The sequence below is a fragment of the Pleurodeles waltl genome, chromosome 6 (assembly GCF_031143425.1).
Source record: "Pleurodeles waltl isolate 20211129_DDA chromosome 6, aPleWal1.hap1.20221129, whole genome shotgun sequence".
Classification (NCBI taxonomy): domain Eukaryota; kingdom Metazoa; phylum Chordata; class Amphibia; order Caudata; family Salamandridae; genus Pleurodeles; species Pleurodeles waltl.
The window spans coordinates 2,467,504-2,481,462 of record NC_090445.1 but is presented as its reverse complement, the minus strand read 5'-3'; the positions used below and the strand labels follow the sequence as shown (position 1 = coordinate 2,481,462).

General features: G+C 50.5%; 1 protein-coding gene across 2 annotated transcripts in view; it reads right to left on the bottom strand.

Moving 5' to 3' along the window:
• The window catches only part of EEIG1 (estrogen-induced osteoclastogenesis regulator 1), a 323,245-nt gene that overhangs the window by 34,272 nt on the left and 275,014 nt on the right, over positions 1-13,959 (bottom strand). Inside the window, exon 11 of one of the 2 annotated variants that reach the window (XM_069236930.1) lies at positions 8,022-8,132. The exons of the other annotated variant lie outside the window; for it this stretch is intronic. Within the exon in view, the coding sequence (XP_069093031.1) occupies positions 8,057-8,132 (76 nt within the window). The 3' untranslated portion in view covers positions 8,022-8,056. Of the gene's footprint in view, positions 1-8,021; positions 8,133-13,959 lie in introns of those variants that run through there. 2 annotated transcript variants of the gene reach the window in all.

Below are 13,959 nucleotides of genomic sequence, written 5' to 3'. Positions count from 1 at the left end.
CCCTATATGGTGTGGTGTACAAAGCACCCATTCTTGTTGCTGTATCAGAGTCTTTTCTTAATTTCTCAATTGTAGTGTCCACTTCTGGCCCAAAGAGGTGCTTTTTATCAAAAGGAATGTTAAGTACAGCATGTTGAATTTCTGGTTTAAAACCAGAGGAGCGTAGCCATGCATGTCTTCTGATGTGATGGCCGTGTTTACACTCCTTGCAGCGGTATCAGCAGCATCAAGGGCAGATCTTATCTGGCTGTTACTCATAGCTTGCCCTTCCTCTACCACTTGTTGTGCCCGTTTTTGGTGTTCTTTTGGGAGATGCTGTGTGATATCCTGCATCTCATCCCAGTGAGCTCGATCATAGCGGGCTAGCAGTGCTTGAGAATGAGCTATTCTCCATTGATTTGCTTCCTGGGACGCAACTCTTTTCCCTGCAGCGTCAAACTCCCTCTTTCTTTATCAGGAGGCGGTGCGTCTCCTAAAGGCTGGCTATTTGCCCTCTTTCGTGCTGCACTAACCACCACTGAATCTGTAGGTACCTGAGTAATATAATCTGGGTCAGAGGGTCCAGGCATATATTTCTTTTCTATTCTAGGTGTGATGATTCTGGATTTCACAGGCTCATTACAAGTTGGGTCTGCGTGTTATACCATGCCTGGTAACACTGGGAGGCATTGGTACCTAGAATGTGTTGAAGATAATGTATTAAACAAAAACTCTTCTTCCAACGGTTCAGTGTGCATTGTTACCCCATGGTAAGCTGCAGCCCTGGCTACGACCTGACTGTATACTGAGGTACCTTCAGGTGGAGATGGTATGGATGGGTGGGTGTCTGGGTCGTTATCTGGGATGGGATCAGGGTCACAAAGGTCCCATGGATCTACTATGTCTTCCTGCGAATAAAAAGAGTGTGTTGGAGAAGGCATTGGAGGAGGGCTGGTGTAGGAGAGGGATAGCTGTGGAGAATGAGAAGACTGAGGGGGTACTTGCTTCTCTTTTTGCTTTGGCACTTTAGCTGGTGGCTGTGCAGTGTCCAGTTCTTCTTGGAATGCCAGCTTTCTCTTTGTTTTTAGAGGAGGTGCTGTAATAATTCTCCCTGTCACTTTATGGATGTGCATCCTAGATGGTCTCTCATCCATAATTTGTAGAATGGGCTCAATGTCCGACTCTTCCTCAGAGGTTTTATGGCTTTCTCGTAATTTTTTGGAAAGTCCTTTCTCCTCTGTATAAGAAGTCTTTTTCGGTTCCGAAGTCTGTTTTTTCGGTATCGAAAATGTTGTGGAAGGTCTCGGTACCCAAGCTCCCGTTCTAATTTTCGACTCCGAAACTTGGTGTTTCCTGCTGGAGTCCGAAATGGAGCCCTTTATAGTTTTACTCGGCTCTTTAGTGGTCGGAGGAGTGGCCTTTTTCGGCGCCGAACCCGGAGGTCGGTCACCGGCAGTCTTTTTTCGGGCCGAACCATGGCCTTCCGGCAGTGGTGTACCCAAGGCCTTATGATGTTTTTTGTGTGGGGGTGCAGGGGGAGACGTACTCACATGCTGGACAGCTGTGATGGGTCTGTCGTCTTCGGATTCCTGTTTGGAGTCTGTGTCTCAGATAGAGACTGCTGTCTACGCCTGCTCTTTTTCGGTGACGTTGAGATGTTCACTGCTCTTTGACGCCATTTCAAGCCTTCGTGCTCTTCAATCTCTAAGAGTCTTTTTTGATCGGAACGATCGACAGGCCTCACAGTTTTCCTCCCGATGGTCTGGAGAAAGGCACAAGTTGCAAACCAAATGCTGGTCTGTATATGGGTACTTAGCGTGGCACCGAGGGCAGAACTAGAATGGAGTCCGATCCATCAGGCTCTCCACGTGGTCGGCCCGAATTGGCCTGAGTTGGGGGCGCGCGCCCCGAAGGGCGAACAAAGTGATTTTCCGACGGTACTGCTGGTTCGATGCTAGATGGAGAACGCGATCGAGACAATACCAACGAAAGGGAATGTTTTCTAAAGTTTTCCAAATCGAAATCTGGGAGCGAGAGGAAACATGTCCAAACCCGATAGTGGAAAGAAAACAATCTAACAAAAAAGTCGATGCTCATGCGCAATCGAACCGAGAGGAGGAGTCATTTGATCCTGTGACTCCGAAAAGACTTCTTCAAAGAAAAATAACTTGTAACACTCCGAGGCCAACACTAGATGTCGAAATGGATATGCATAGCATGTGATCAACCCTCACTATAGTCAGGGTAAAGAAGAATCATCCTCAGTTAACCCCCGCTCTCCCCCTTGGTAGCTTGGCACAAGCAGGCAGACTTAACTTCAGAAGCAAGGTGTAAAGCATTTGTACCACCACACACAGTAACTCAGTTGAAACACTACAAAATAACACAACAAAGGTTTAGAAAAATAGGTAATCTTTAGCTAACCAAACAAGACCAAAACGACAAAAATCCAACCTAAACAAGTCAAGATATGAATTTTATAAAGAATAAGGCCCTCATTATGACCCTGGCGGTTGGCAGTAATATGGTGGAAAGTACTGCCAACAGGCTGGCGGTACCCTCCACCATATTATGACATTGGCGGTTTGGCTGAAGCCAAACCGCCAATGTACCACACCGACCGCCATGGCAGTAACGGTTGATATCTCCAGCCCAGCGGCTGTCACTGTGCCGCCTGCGGGATAATGACCACGCCTACTACCATGGTTTCCTTGGCTCCCTTACCGCCATGAAAACCATGGCAGTAGGCACTATCGGTGACAGGGATTCCCTTACCTGCCACTAATAGAGGTCTTCTCCACCCCATCCCCTCCCCAGTTCCCCCCCGCCTCTTCAACCCCTCCTTCGTTCACGCCCCTCCCTTCACACACGCACACACACTCCTATTCCCACATTCATCCACGCATGCATCCATCCATTCACACACACATCTGCACACACTTTCATACATACATGCACTCACATCTCCATACATGCACACACATTCAACACGGAACACACACCCGCATACATGCACGTACATTCACACATGCCCCCCCCCACACACACACACAAAACACCCCCCACCCCTCTCCCCTGTCGGAGCACCCACTTACCTGTGTTTAGGGGGTCCTCCGGCAGGAGACGGGACGGAGTGTGCTGCCACCAGCAGCGTCTGCCAGCAGAACATCGCCAGGCTGTATTATGGGTCATAATACGGCTGGCGGCGGTCTACTGGCGTGGCGCTGCTGGTGGAAGCAGCGCCACCTTACCGTCATCCGCCGGCATGGCCACAGGTGGATTTCGGACATCCTTCTGGCGGAAATCCAGCTGTGGTCATAATACCGCGGATGGCTAGTAGCCGCGGCGACGGTCTTTTGGCAGCCGTTGCAGCGGCGGTAGGCGTTTTTTACTGCCAATTACATAATGAGGGCCTAAGAGTCTTAAATCCTTAGAAAACAGTGAGAACGTTGTTAGCGCAAAAAAGTGTCTGAGTAGCTTTAAAATAAAGCTGCACGGGTGAGTGTGCGTTGAAAAAGGCCAGAGATGCATCTATTTCTCACCCGCAAGCGAGAACCTGCGCCATTCCTCCTCCGATTAGGTCAGCGTGCGTCATTTCTTCTCTACTGCAAGAGAGCGATGCATCGGTCCCGGGCGGGCACCCCGGGGCCAGACAGGCTTTGCGCTGATTTTCCACGCCCAGCGATGTTGGGTTGAAATCTGGTCGCACAGTGTCAGGAAACCGTGCTGCGTGGGGGCTTGCGTCATTAACAGCAGCCGCTGCAGGTGTTGCGCATCGTTTTTCCAGTCACGTTGCATCGATCTCCCAGCCCCGATCCAGGTGGATCGTCGGTTTTAGCTGTGAGGCTGGCGGTGTATCGTTTATCAGCCTCGAGGAGCCTGGTGCGTCGAAAGTTTCTGTCCTTTTCCACCAGCTGCACCTTTCAAGGGCCCAGAGACAGGTTAAGGCACCACTTGGCAGGCAGGACTCTCAGCAGAAAGCCCAAGTGCTGGCAGAGAGAAGTCTTTGCTGTCCCAGGGACTTCAACAACAGGAGGCAAGCTCAGTTTTAAGCCCTTGGAGATTCTTCACCAGTGGGAAGTTACACAAAAGTCAGTCCTTGTCCTCTCTCAGGTAGAAGCAGCTACTGCAGGCCAACCCGCTGTGGCAGGCTGAACGGTATAAACCAGACTGAGATCGGGTAGTATGGTAAGTAACACGAGGGTTTATTTGTTTTCCTCCTTTTCTTTTCCCATTAAGTCCAATCAAAACCAAAACCAAACAAAATTATCGTCCGCACTGGGGTTCTTTAGGGTTCTGGGTTCTTCCTTCCTTGTTACTCTGTATTCCTTCTTTTCCTCCTAGGTCGGCGAATGCGGAGTACTGCGGCTGGCTCCCGTGGATTACCGGCAAAAGGAAAACAGAACAATGCCAAGGTAAGTGATGGGTTGTTTTCTGGGGTTATTTTCCTTATAACGAGGGGGAAGGGTTGTGAGGAATAAGGTAAGGTGTGGGGTAACCGTGCACAGGACAAGGAATCGCGGTGATGGGGTTTCTCGTGCACACCGGGGTTTTACGTCTACGTGTGAGAGTCCGTCTCCTTTTTCCTTAACCCTCTTCCCCTTGTGGCCCCTCCTTTATTGCCTTCCCCAACTCCCCGGTTCCCTTCCCCCCTGTCTTCTTTACTTTAAATTCCCCCGTTCCTAGAATGGACCGTACCTTTGTAAGCCACGACCCTCCGGGGCCGTGGCTGGCTTCTGGGTGTTCCTGCTCCGGTCTTTTCCTCTCCGTGGCTCCTCCTTCGGCTCCTTCCTCCAGGAACTCGACACTCCGCTCCTCCGTCTCCGTCCGTGGTACAACCTCTTTCGCCTCGCTCCACACGTCCTCTGTCTCCTTGCTCTGTACGTCCTCTGTCTCTCCTACTTCTCTCCCCCTGGGCTGTCCGCGGGGTTCCCTTTTACCGTACTCGCCGTCCCGGATGTGTTCTGGCGTTTCCCTGGCAACAGGGAAACGCGTCAGCAATGTCGAGGGCGTTCCCGAGGCAACCTGAAGACGCGGAAGTGACGTCTCGGATTTATCCGTTCCAGAGACTGTTGCCGGTGCGAGAGGTGAGTTTGGCCCGGCCCGGCCCGACCACACACCCCATCCCAAGAGAGGTCCTGATCGAGGACCGGAGAAGAACAGGGAAATCGGGACAAGTAATCCGCAGGGCCCTGTTGCGAACCAGGGACATGACGAATCTGGAAGGCAAAAGGCTGTAGTTCAAGGAACCATCATAAGATTCTAGAGTTGGAATCCTTGTGGGAGGCAAGCCAGGTAAGGGGAGCGTGATCGGTATATAGTACAAAGGGCCTGCCCAGAAGGTAATATTGCAGGGTCTCCACCGCCCACTTAATGGCCAAGCACTCCTTTTCAATGATAGGATAATGACATTCGCGAGAAAGAAGCTTCCTGCTTATGAACACAACCGGGTGATCCCTGCCCTCTTCATCAGGCTGGGCGAGTACAGCCCCAAGTCCCACGTTCGAAGCATCTGTGTACAGATGGAAAGGCCTAGTGATATCGGGACATTGTAAGATAGGGTCCAATGTAAGAGAGGATTTCAACCGTTCAAAGCTAGCCTTTTGACCTACCGAAAAGGGTTCTAACTTGTTAGGATGACGTTTGGATAATAGATCTGTCAGGGGGGCTGCAATGGTGGAATATCCTGGGATAAACCTACGGTAGTAACCCACTAAACCCAGGAAGGAACGTAAGTCTTTTTTTGTTTTAGGGGTTGGGGCTTGGGTAATGGCTTCTACTTTCTTTACTTGTGGCTGTATGGTACCATTGCTTATCTTATACCCTAGGTACAGTATGTCTGTGTTTCCTAATATACACTTCTGGGGATTGGCCGTCAATCCAGCTTCTGCTAATGTGGTAAAGATTTGGTTGAGGTGGTGGAGGTGGTCAGACCAAGTGTCGCTAAAAATAACGACATCATCTAGATAGGCTGCAGCGAACGTATTAAAAGGTTTTAGTAGTCTATCCATTAATCTCTGAAAGGTAGCTGGGGCTCCGTGGAGACCAAAAGGTAACACTGTAAAGTGATAAAGACCCGATTGTGTTGAGAAGGCCGTTTTTTCTTTATCTTCTGGGAAAAGGGGAATCTGCCAGTATCCTTTAGTAAGGTCTAACGTCGATAGATATTTGGCTTTCCCCAGTTTTTCGAGGACATCATCCACTCGGGGAATGGGATAGGTGTAGAACATTGATACTGCGTTGAGTTTACGAAAATCAATACAAAATCGGACTGAGCCGTCCGGTTTTGGAACCAGGACTACCGGAGAGCTCCACGGGCTACTGGAGGGTTCGATAACTCCTAAGGTCATCATTTTTTTTATTTCCTCTTCTATGATATGTTTCCTAGCCTCGGGAATACGATAAGGACGTAGTCTGATAGTTTGTCCTGGTGTTGTTTTTATTTTATGAAAGATCAGGGAAGTTCTCCCGGGTATTTCTGAAAAAACATGAGGGTACTGGTTTATCAAGGAGAACAGTTGTTGCCTTTTGGACGTTGTCAGAGAGGGGTTGACAGAAGGCATATTTTCTTTTCCCTGTTTCTCAAAAGGGAATAAATCTATGTCTAATTCCTTGTTGTTAGAGACAAGACAGCCCCTCTCCGCTGTCTCGGCCACCTCCTCTATTGTTTCCCATTTCTTGAGGAGGTTCACATGATAGATTTGTTTTTTTTTGGGGGTTGATACTTAATTCTATAAGGTAAGTGACGGCAAAAGGAAAACAGAACAATGCCAAGGTAAGTGATGGGTTGTTTTCTGGGGTTATTTTCCTTATAACGAGGGGGAAGGGTTGTGAGGAATAAGGTAAGGTGTGGGGTAACCGTGCACAGGACAAGGAATCGCGGTATGGGGTTTCTCGTGCACACCGGGGTTTTACGTCTACGTGTGAGAGTCCGTCTCCTTTTTCCTTAACCCTCTTTCCCTTGTGGCCCCTCCTTTATTGCCTTCCCCAACTCCCCGGTTCCCTTCCCCCCTGTCTTCTTTACTTTAAATTCCCCCGTTCCTAGAATGGACCGTACCTTTGTAAGCCACGACCCTCCGGGCCGTGGCTGGCTTCTGGGTGTTCCTGCTCCGGTCTTTTCCTCTCCGTGGCTTCTCCTTCGGCTCCTTCCTCCAGGAACTCGACACTCCGCTCCTCCGTCTCCGTCCGTGGTACAACCTCTTTCGCCTCGCTCCACACGTCCTCTGTCTCCTTGCTCTGTACGTCCTCTGTCTCTCCTACTTCTCTCCCCCTGGGCTGTCCGCGGGGTTCCCTTTTACCATACTCGGCGTCCCGGATGTGTTCTGGCGTTTCCCTGGCAACAGGGAAACTCGTCAGCAATGTCAAGGGCGTTCCCGAGGCAACCTGAAGACGCGGAAGTGACGTCTCGGATTCATCCGTTCCAGAGACTGTTGCCGGTGCGAGAGGTGAGTTTGGCCCGGCCCGACCACACCAGCAAAGCACAGTCACAGGCAAAGGGGCAGTTCTCCTCCTCCAGTTCTTCTCCCGGGCAGAGGTTCCTCTTGGTTCCAGAAGTAACCGGGTTTTCAGGGGTTTTGGGTGCTCTTCTTATACCCCTTTCTGCCTTTGAAGAAGGCCTACTTCAAAGAGAAGTCTCTCTTGTTTGTGAGATCCTGCCTGGCCCAGGCCAGGCCCCAGACACACACCAGGGGGTCAGAGACTGCATTGTGTGAGGCAGGCACAGCCCTTTCAGGTGTGAGTGACCACTCCTCCCCTCCCTCCTAGCACAGATGGCTCATCAGGATATGCAGGCTACCCCCCAGCTCCCTTTGTGTCACTGTCTAGGGAGAGGTGCAAACAGCCCAACTCTCAAACTGACTCAGACACGGAATCCACAAACAAGCAGAGTCACGGAATGGTTAAAGCAAGAAAATGCCCACTTTCTAATAATTGCATTTTCAAACACACAATCTACAAAACAACTTCACTAAAAGATGCACCTCTAGTGCATTGTACTAGGGACTTACCAGTAAGTCAAATATGCCAATCATGGATAAGTCAATGTACACATATAATTTATACAGGGAACACTTACACTTTAGCATTGGTCAGCAGTGGTAAAGTGTCCAGAGCAAACAAAACAGCAAAAACAGAGTCCAGCACACAGAAGCAACCTGGGAAGTAGAGGCAGAAAGTTAGAGGAGACCATGCCAATGATGCCAAGTCTAACATGTGTCCCTCCCAGCTAAAAGTGGGGAGCAACTACCCAACCTCATGGGAATTCTCATCACTAAGGCAGAAGAATCTGGACAGACCATGTGCATTGGCGTGGTCAGTGCCCGGGCGGTGTACCACCATAAAGTCCATTCCCTGTAGGGAGATAGATGACCTCAACAATTTGGGATTTTCACCCTTCATCTGCATTAGCCATCTGAGGGGCCTGTGGTCTGTCTGAACCCGGAAGTGAGTCCCAAACAAGTAGTGTCTTAGCTTCTTCAGTGCCCAGACCACAGCAAAAGCTTCACGCTCAATTGCACTCCACCTACATTCCTGGGGAAGTAACCTCCTGCTAATGAAGGCTACAGGCTGATCTAGGCCCTTTTCATTAAGCTGTGAGAGTACTGCCCAATACCATGCTCTGAGGCGTCTGTGTGCACAAAAAACTCCTTGGAATAGTCAGATGCATTCAGCACAGGTGCTGTGCACATGGCAGCCTTCAGGGCATGAAAAGCTGTCTGGCAAGAGACAGTCCAGATCACATTTCTGGGCTACTTTTTGGACATTAACTCAGTCAAGGGAGCAACAATTGTGCCATACCCCTTGACAAACATCCTATAGTATCCTGGGAGACCTAAAAAGGCTCTAACCTCAGTCTGGATCTTGGGAGGGGGGCTCCCAAGCCAGAATGGTTTCAATCTTTGCCTGGAGGGGGCCAACTGGCCACTCCCCACCTGGTGTCCCAAGTATACCACAGAATCCTTCCCTATTTGGCACTTGCTTGTCTTAATAGTGAGGCCTGCCTTCTGCAGGGCCTCCAACACTTTAGAGAGGCGTTGCAAGTGTTCCTCCCATGTGGAACTGAAGACAGCAATGTCATCCAGGTAGGTGGCACTGAAATCATCCAGCCCAGCCAACACCTGGTTGACCAACCTCTGAAAGGTGGCCGGGGCATTCTTCTTCCCAAAGGGCATCACCCTAAACTGGTAGTGCCCATCTGGTGTGGATAATGCAAACCTCTCTTTAGCCCTCTCAGTCAGGGCGATCTGCCAGTACCCAGAGGTAAAATCAAGGTACTTAGGTACTTGCCAGCTCCCAACTGGTCAAGGGGCTCATCAGCTCGGGGGATGGGGTGCGCGTCAGTCTTAATGTCTGCATTGATTCCCCGGTAATCCACAGAGAACCGGAGTTCTGGAGTGGCACGAGAAACAGCAGGCGTTGGGACCAAAACCATACGCTGGCCCAAGAACTGCTGGAAAACTCAATACACGTATCAAATAATAATCCAATTTCTTACAATCTGTCTTTGCCTTTTTGACCTTAATCAGGTCTGACTTATTGACTTCGTCATCAATAGAATGTTCTTTCGGCTTCAAGTCTTTCGGCTTCCATGAACTTTCTTTCTTTGTAAAAAGCTTTAACTTTGGTCTGTCAGCTTCAAAGGCCCTTCTTTGCCAGCCCCATATCATCTTTGATGGCATCGTAGTCTTTGGTTTGGTAAGTCTTAGTAAGAATTGTTTCAGGAAGTGCTTCTTCTGCCTTGTCAGTTTCAGAAGTAACTATCTGGAGGTCAGGATCCAACTATCTGAAGGGCAGGGTCCAGATCTAACTATCTGGAGGTCAGGATCCGCATCCAACTATCTGGAGGTCAGGATTCGCATCCAACTATCTGGAGGTCAGGATTCGCATCCAACTATCTGGAGGTCAGGATTCGCATCCAACTATCTGGAATTCAGGCTCCAACTGTCTGGAGGTCAGGATCTGGATCCAACTATCTGGAGGTCAGGATCCAACTATCTGGAGGGCAGGGTCCAGATCTAACTATCTGGAGGGCAGGATCCGGATCTAACTATCTGGAGGGCAGGATCCGGATCTAACTATCTGGAGGTCAGGATCCGCATCCAACTATCTGGAGGTCAGGATTTGCATCCAACTATCTGGAATTCAGGCACCAACTGTTTGGAGGTCAGGATCTGGATCCAACTATCTGGAGGTCAGGATCCAACTATCTGAAGGGCAGGTTCCAGATCTAACTATCTGGAGGTCAGGATCCGGATCTAACTGTCTGGAGGCCAGGATCCGCATCCAACTATCTGGAGGTCAGGATTCGCATCCAACTATCTGGAGGTCAGGATCCGCATCCAACTATCTGGAAGTCAGGATCCGCATCCAACTATCTGGAAGTCAGGCTCCAAATGTCTGGAGGTCAGGATCTGGATCCAACTATCTGGTGGTCAGGATCCCACTATCTGGAGGTCAGGCTCAGGATCTGGATCCAACTATCTGGTGGTTAGGAACCAACTACCTAGAGGTCAGGATCTGGATCCAACTATCTGGTGGTTAGGATCCCACTATCTGGAGGTCAGGCTCAGGATCTGGATCCAACTATCTGGAAGTCTAGATCCAACTATCTGGCGGTCAGAAACCAACTATCTAGAGGTCAGGATCTGGATCCAACTATCTGGAAGTCTAGATCCAACTATCTGGAGGTCGGCATCCAACTGTCCAGAGGTCAGGATCTGGATTCAACTATCTGGAGGTCAGGATCAGGATCCAACTACAGTATATAGAGGTCAGGATCAGGATCCAACTATCTAGAGGTCAGGATCCAACTATCTAGAGGTTAGGATCCAACTATCTAGAGGTCAGGATCAGGATCCAACTATCTGGAGGTCAGGATCCAACTATCTGGAGGTCAGGATTAGGATCCAACTATCTGGATGTCAGGATTCAACTATCTGGAGGTCAGGATCCAACTATTTGGAGGTCAGGATCAGGATCTGGATCCAACTATCTGGAAGTTAGAATCCAATTATCTGGAAGTCTAGATCCAACTATCTGGAGGTCAGGATCCAACTATCTGGAGGTCAGGATCAGTATTCCAACTATCTGGAGGTCAGAATCAGGATCCAACTACCTGGAGGTCAGGATCCAATTATCTGGAGGTCAGAATCCAACTATCTGGACGTGAGGATCAGTATTCTAACTATCTGGAGGACAAGATCAGGATCAAATTATTTGGAGGTCAGGATCCCACTTTCCGGAGGTCAGGGTCCAACTATCTGGAGGGCAGGATCCAATTATCTGGAGGTCAGGATCAGGATCCAACTATCTGGAGGTCAAGATCAGGATCCGGATCCAACTATCTGGAAGTTAGAATCCAACTATCTGGAAGTCTAGATCCAACTATCTGGAGGTCAGGATCAGGATCCAACTACCTGGAGATCTGGATATGAATGGCATCTGCCCTGAGCCTCCAATAATATCCTAATCTAAAGACCCGTCTACTATTTCAAAGGTGCTTTCTGACTTTGCGTCTCTAGTTCAGTCGCTTCTGATGGGTCAGTTTTTGGCCTATGCACCAACATCAGCTATTCTCTGTGCACTCGTCTAAAGTTTTCTTTCAGAATACTCTGACTTATGGTCTCTCAGGAGGCAGAACACACGCACCTGGTGTTTGTGGTTAGAGGCACTTAGACACCAAGCTGACAGTAACAGACGGTGTTGAGGAGCCTCAGACAATCTTTCCTGTGCACATTCTCTGACCTTGTGGGGCAAACACCTCTCTCCATGTTCCACAAAGCTGCACCTTCAACAGATCTTCGAGTTACTGGAACTCAAAGTCAAACTCTCAATGTTACTCTCCTTGATGACCTCCGGATCCCCCAGATACCGCTGAACCCCAAACCAGAAAACAGTAACCTAAAATGGAAGTCACATATGGGGGCTTTGTGGGTCTGCACTTAATGGGATAATGAGTCCGGTCGACACCCAAACGTAAAAACAAACCGTAACATTAACCACGAGATAGCAGAACAATAACAGATTTTAGGCTGAGAAGGGGGAATGTTCATAGCTGCACATGTCCTCACCTGGAAGACATGATGATACTCCACACGGTGGATCGATGTAAGTGCAGCTCGATACTGAAACTCTGTGGTAGGACTCCTGCCACCACCACAAGGGCAGGAGCGCTCTGAGGAAGCCCACACCGGCTCTAAGCTGGAGTGTGGGGGACGAACCCCCAAACCCCAGGTCTGAAAACGTGAGGATGAACCTTACAAGGCCTTCACAACTATTGGAGCCGAACGTAGCACCTCGCGCTCTCACGAATCACTGCACCTCACGCTCTCACGAGGCCCTGCACCTCGCGCTCCCACAAATCACGGCACCTATCGATCTCATGAAGCCCTGCACCTCGCGCTCTCACGAGGCCCTGCACCTCGCGCTCTTACGAATCACTGCATCTAACACTCTCATGAAGCCCTGCACCTATCGCTCTCACGAATCACTTCACCTAACACTCTCACGAAGCCCTGCACCTCGCGCTCTCATGAAGCACTGCACCCAACACTCTCACGAAGCCCTGCACCTAGTGCTCTGAGGCTCTGCACCTAACGCCCTCATGAGGCTCTGCACCTAATGCTCTCATGAGGCTCTGCACCTAACGCTCTCATGAATCACTGGATGTAGCCCTCTTGTAAAGCACTGCACCTCACGTTCTCATGGGGCACTGCACCTAGCGTTCTCATGAAGCTACAGCTAGCGCTCTCATGAAGCAAGAGTGCTCTCATGTAGGTCTGCGCCTAGCACTCTTATGGAGCACTGCACCTAGCGCTCTCACCAAGCACTGTACCTAGCACTCTCAACTACTGCTACCTAGCACTCTCAAGCACTGCATCTAGCGCTCATGAAGCACTGCACCTAGCGCTCTCGTGAAGCACTGCACCTAGTGCTCTTGTGAAGCACTGCACCTAGTACTCTCACAGATGTCTGCGCCTAGCAGTCTCATGAAGCCCTGCACCTTGCGCCCTCATGAAGCTCCGCACCTTGCGCTCTGAGGCCTTCCACCTTGTGCTCTTATGAGGTCTTGCACCTCGTTATTTCATGAAGCCCTGCACCTCGCGCTCTCATGAAGCCCTGCACCTCGTGAGGCTCTGCACCTCGCGCTCTCACGGGGCTCTGCAGCTCACGCTCTCATGAAGCCCTGCACCTCGCGATCTCATGAGACTCTGCACCTCGCGCTCTCATGAAGCCCTGCACCTCGTGAGGCTCTGCACCTCGCGCTCTCACGGGGCTCTGCAGCTCACGCTCTCATGAAGCCCTGCACCTCGCGATCTCATGAGACTCTGCACCTCGCGCTCTCACGGGGCTCTGCACCTCGCGCTCTCATGAAGCCCTGCAGCTCGCGCTCTCATGAAGCCCTGCACCTCGCGCTCTCACGAATCACTGCAACTAACACTCTCATGAAGCCCTGCACCTTGCGCTTTCATGAAGCCCTGCACCTTGCGCTTTCATGAAGCCCTGCACCTCGCCCTCTCAAGAAGCCCGCACCTAGCGATTGCACGAATCACTGCACCTAACACTCTCATGAAGCCCTGCAGCTCCCGCTCTCATGAAGCCCTGCACCTCGCGTTCTCATGAAGCTCTGCACCTCGCCCCCTCATGAAGCCCTGCATCCCGCCCTCTCATGAAGCCCTGCATCCCGCCCTCTCATGAAGCCCTGCATCCCGCCCTCTCACGAAGCCCTGCACCATGCGCTCTCACGAATCACTGCACCTAACACTCTCATGAAGCCCTGCACCTCGCGCTCTCATGAAGCCCTGCACCTCACGCTTTCATGGGGCTCTGCACCTTGCGCTCTCATGAAGCCCTGCACCTCGCATTCTCTCACAAATCACTGCACCTAACACTCTCATGAAGCCCTGCACCTCACGCTCTCATGAAGCACTGTACCTAGTGCTCTCATCAAGCACTGTACCCAGCACTCTCAACTACTGCTAC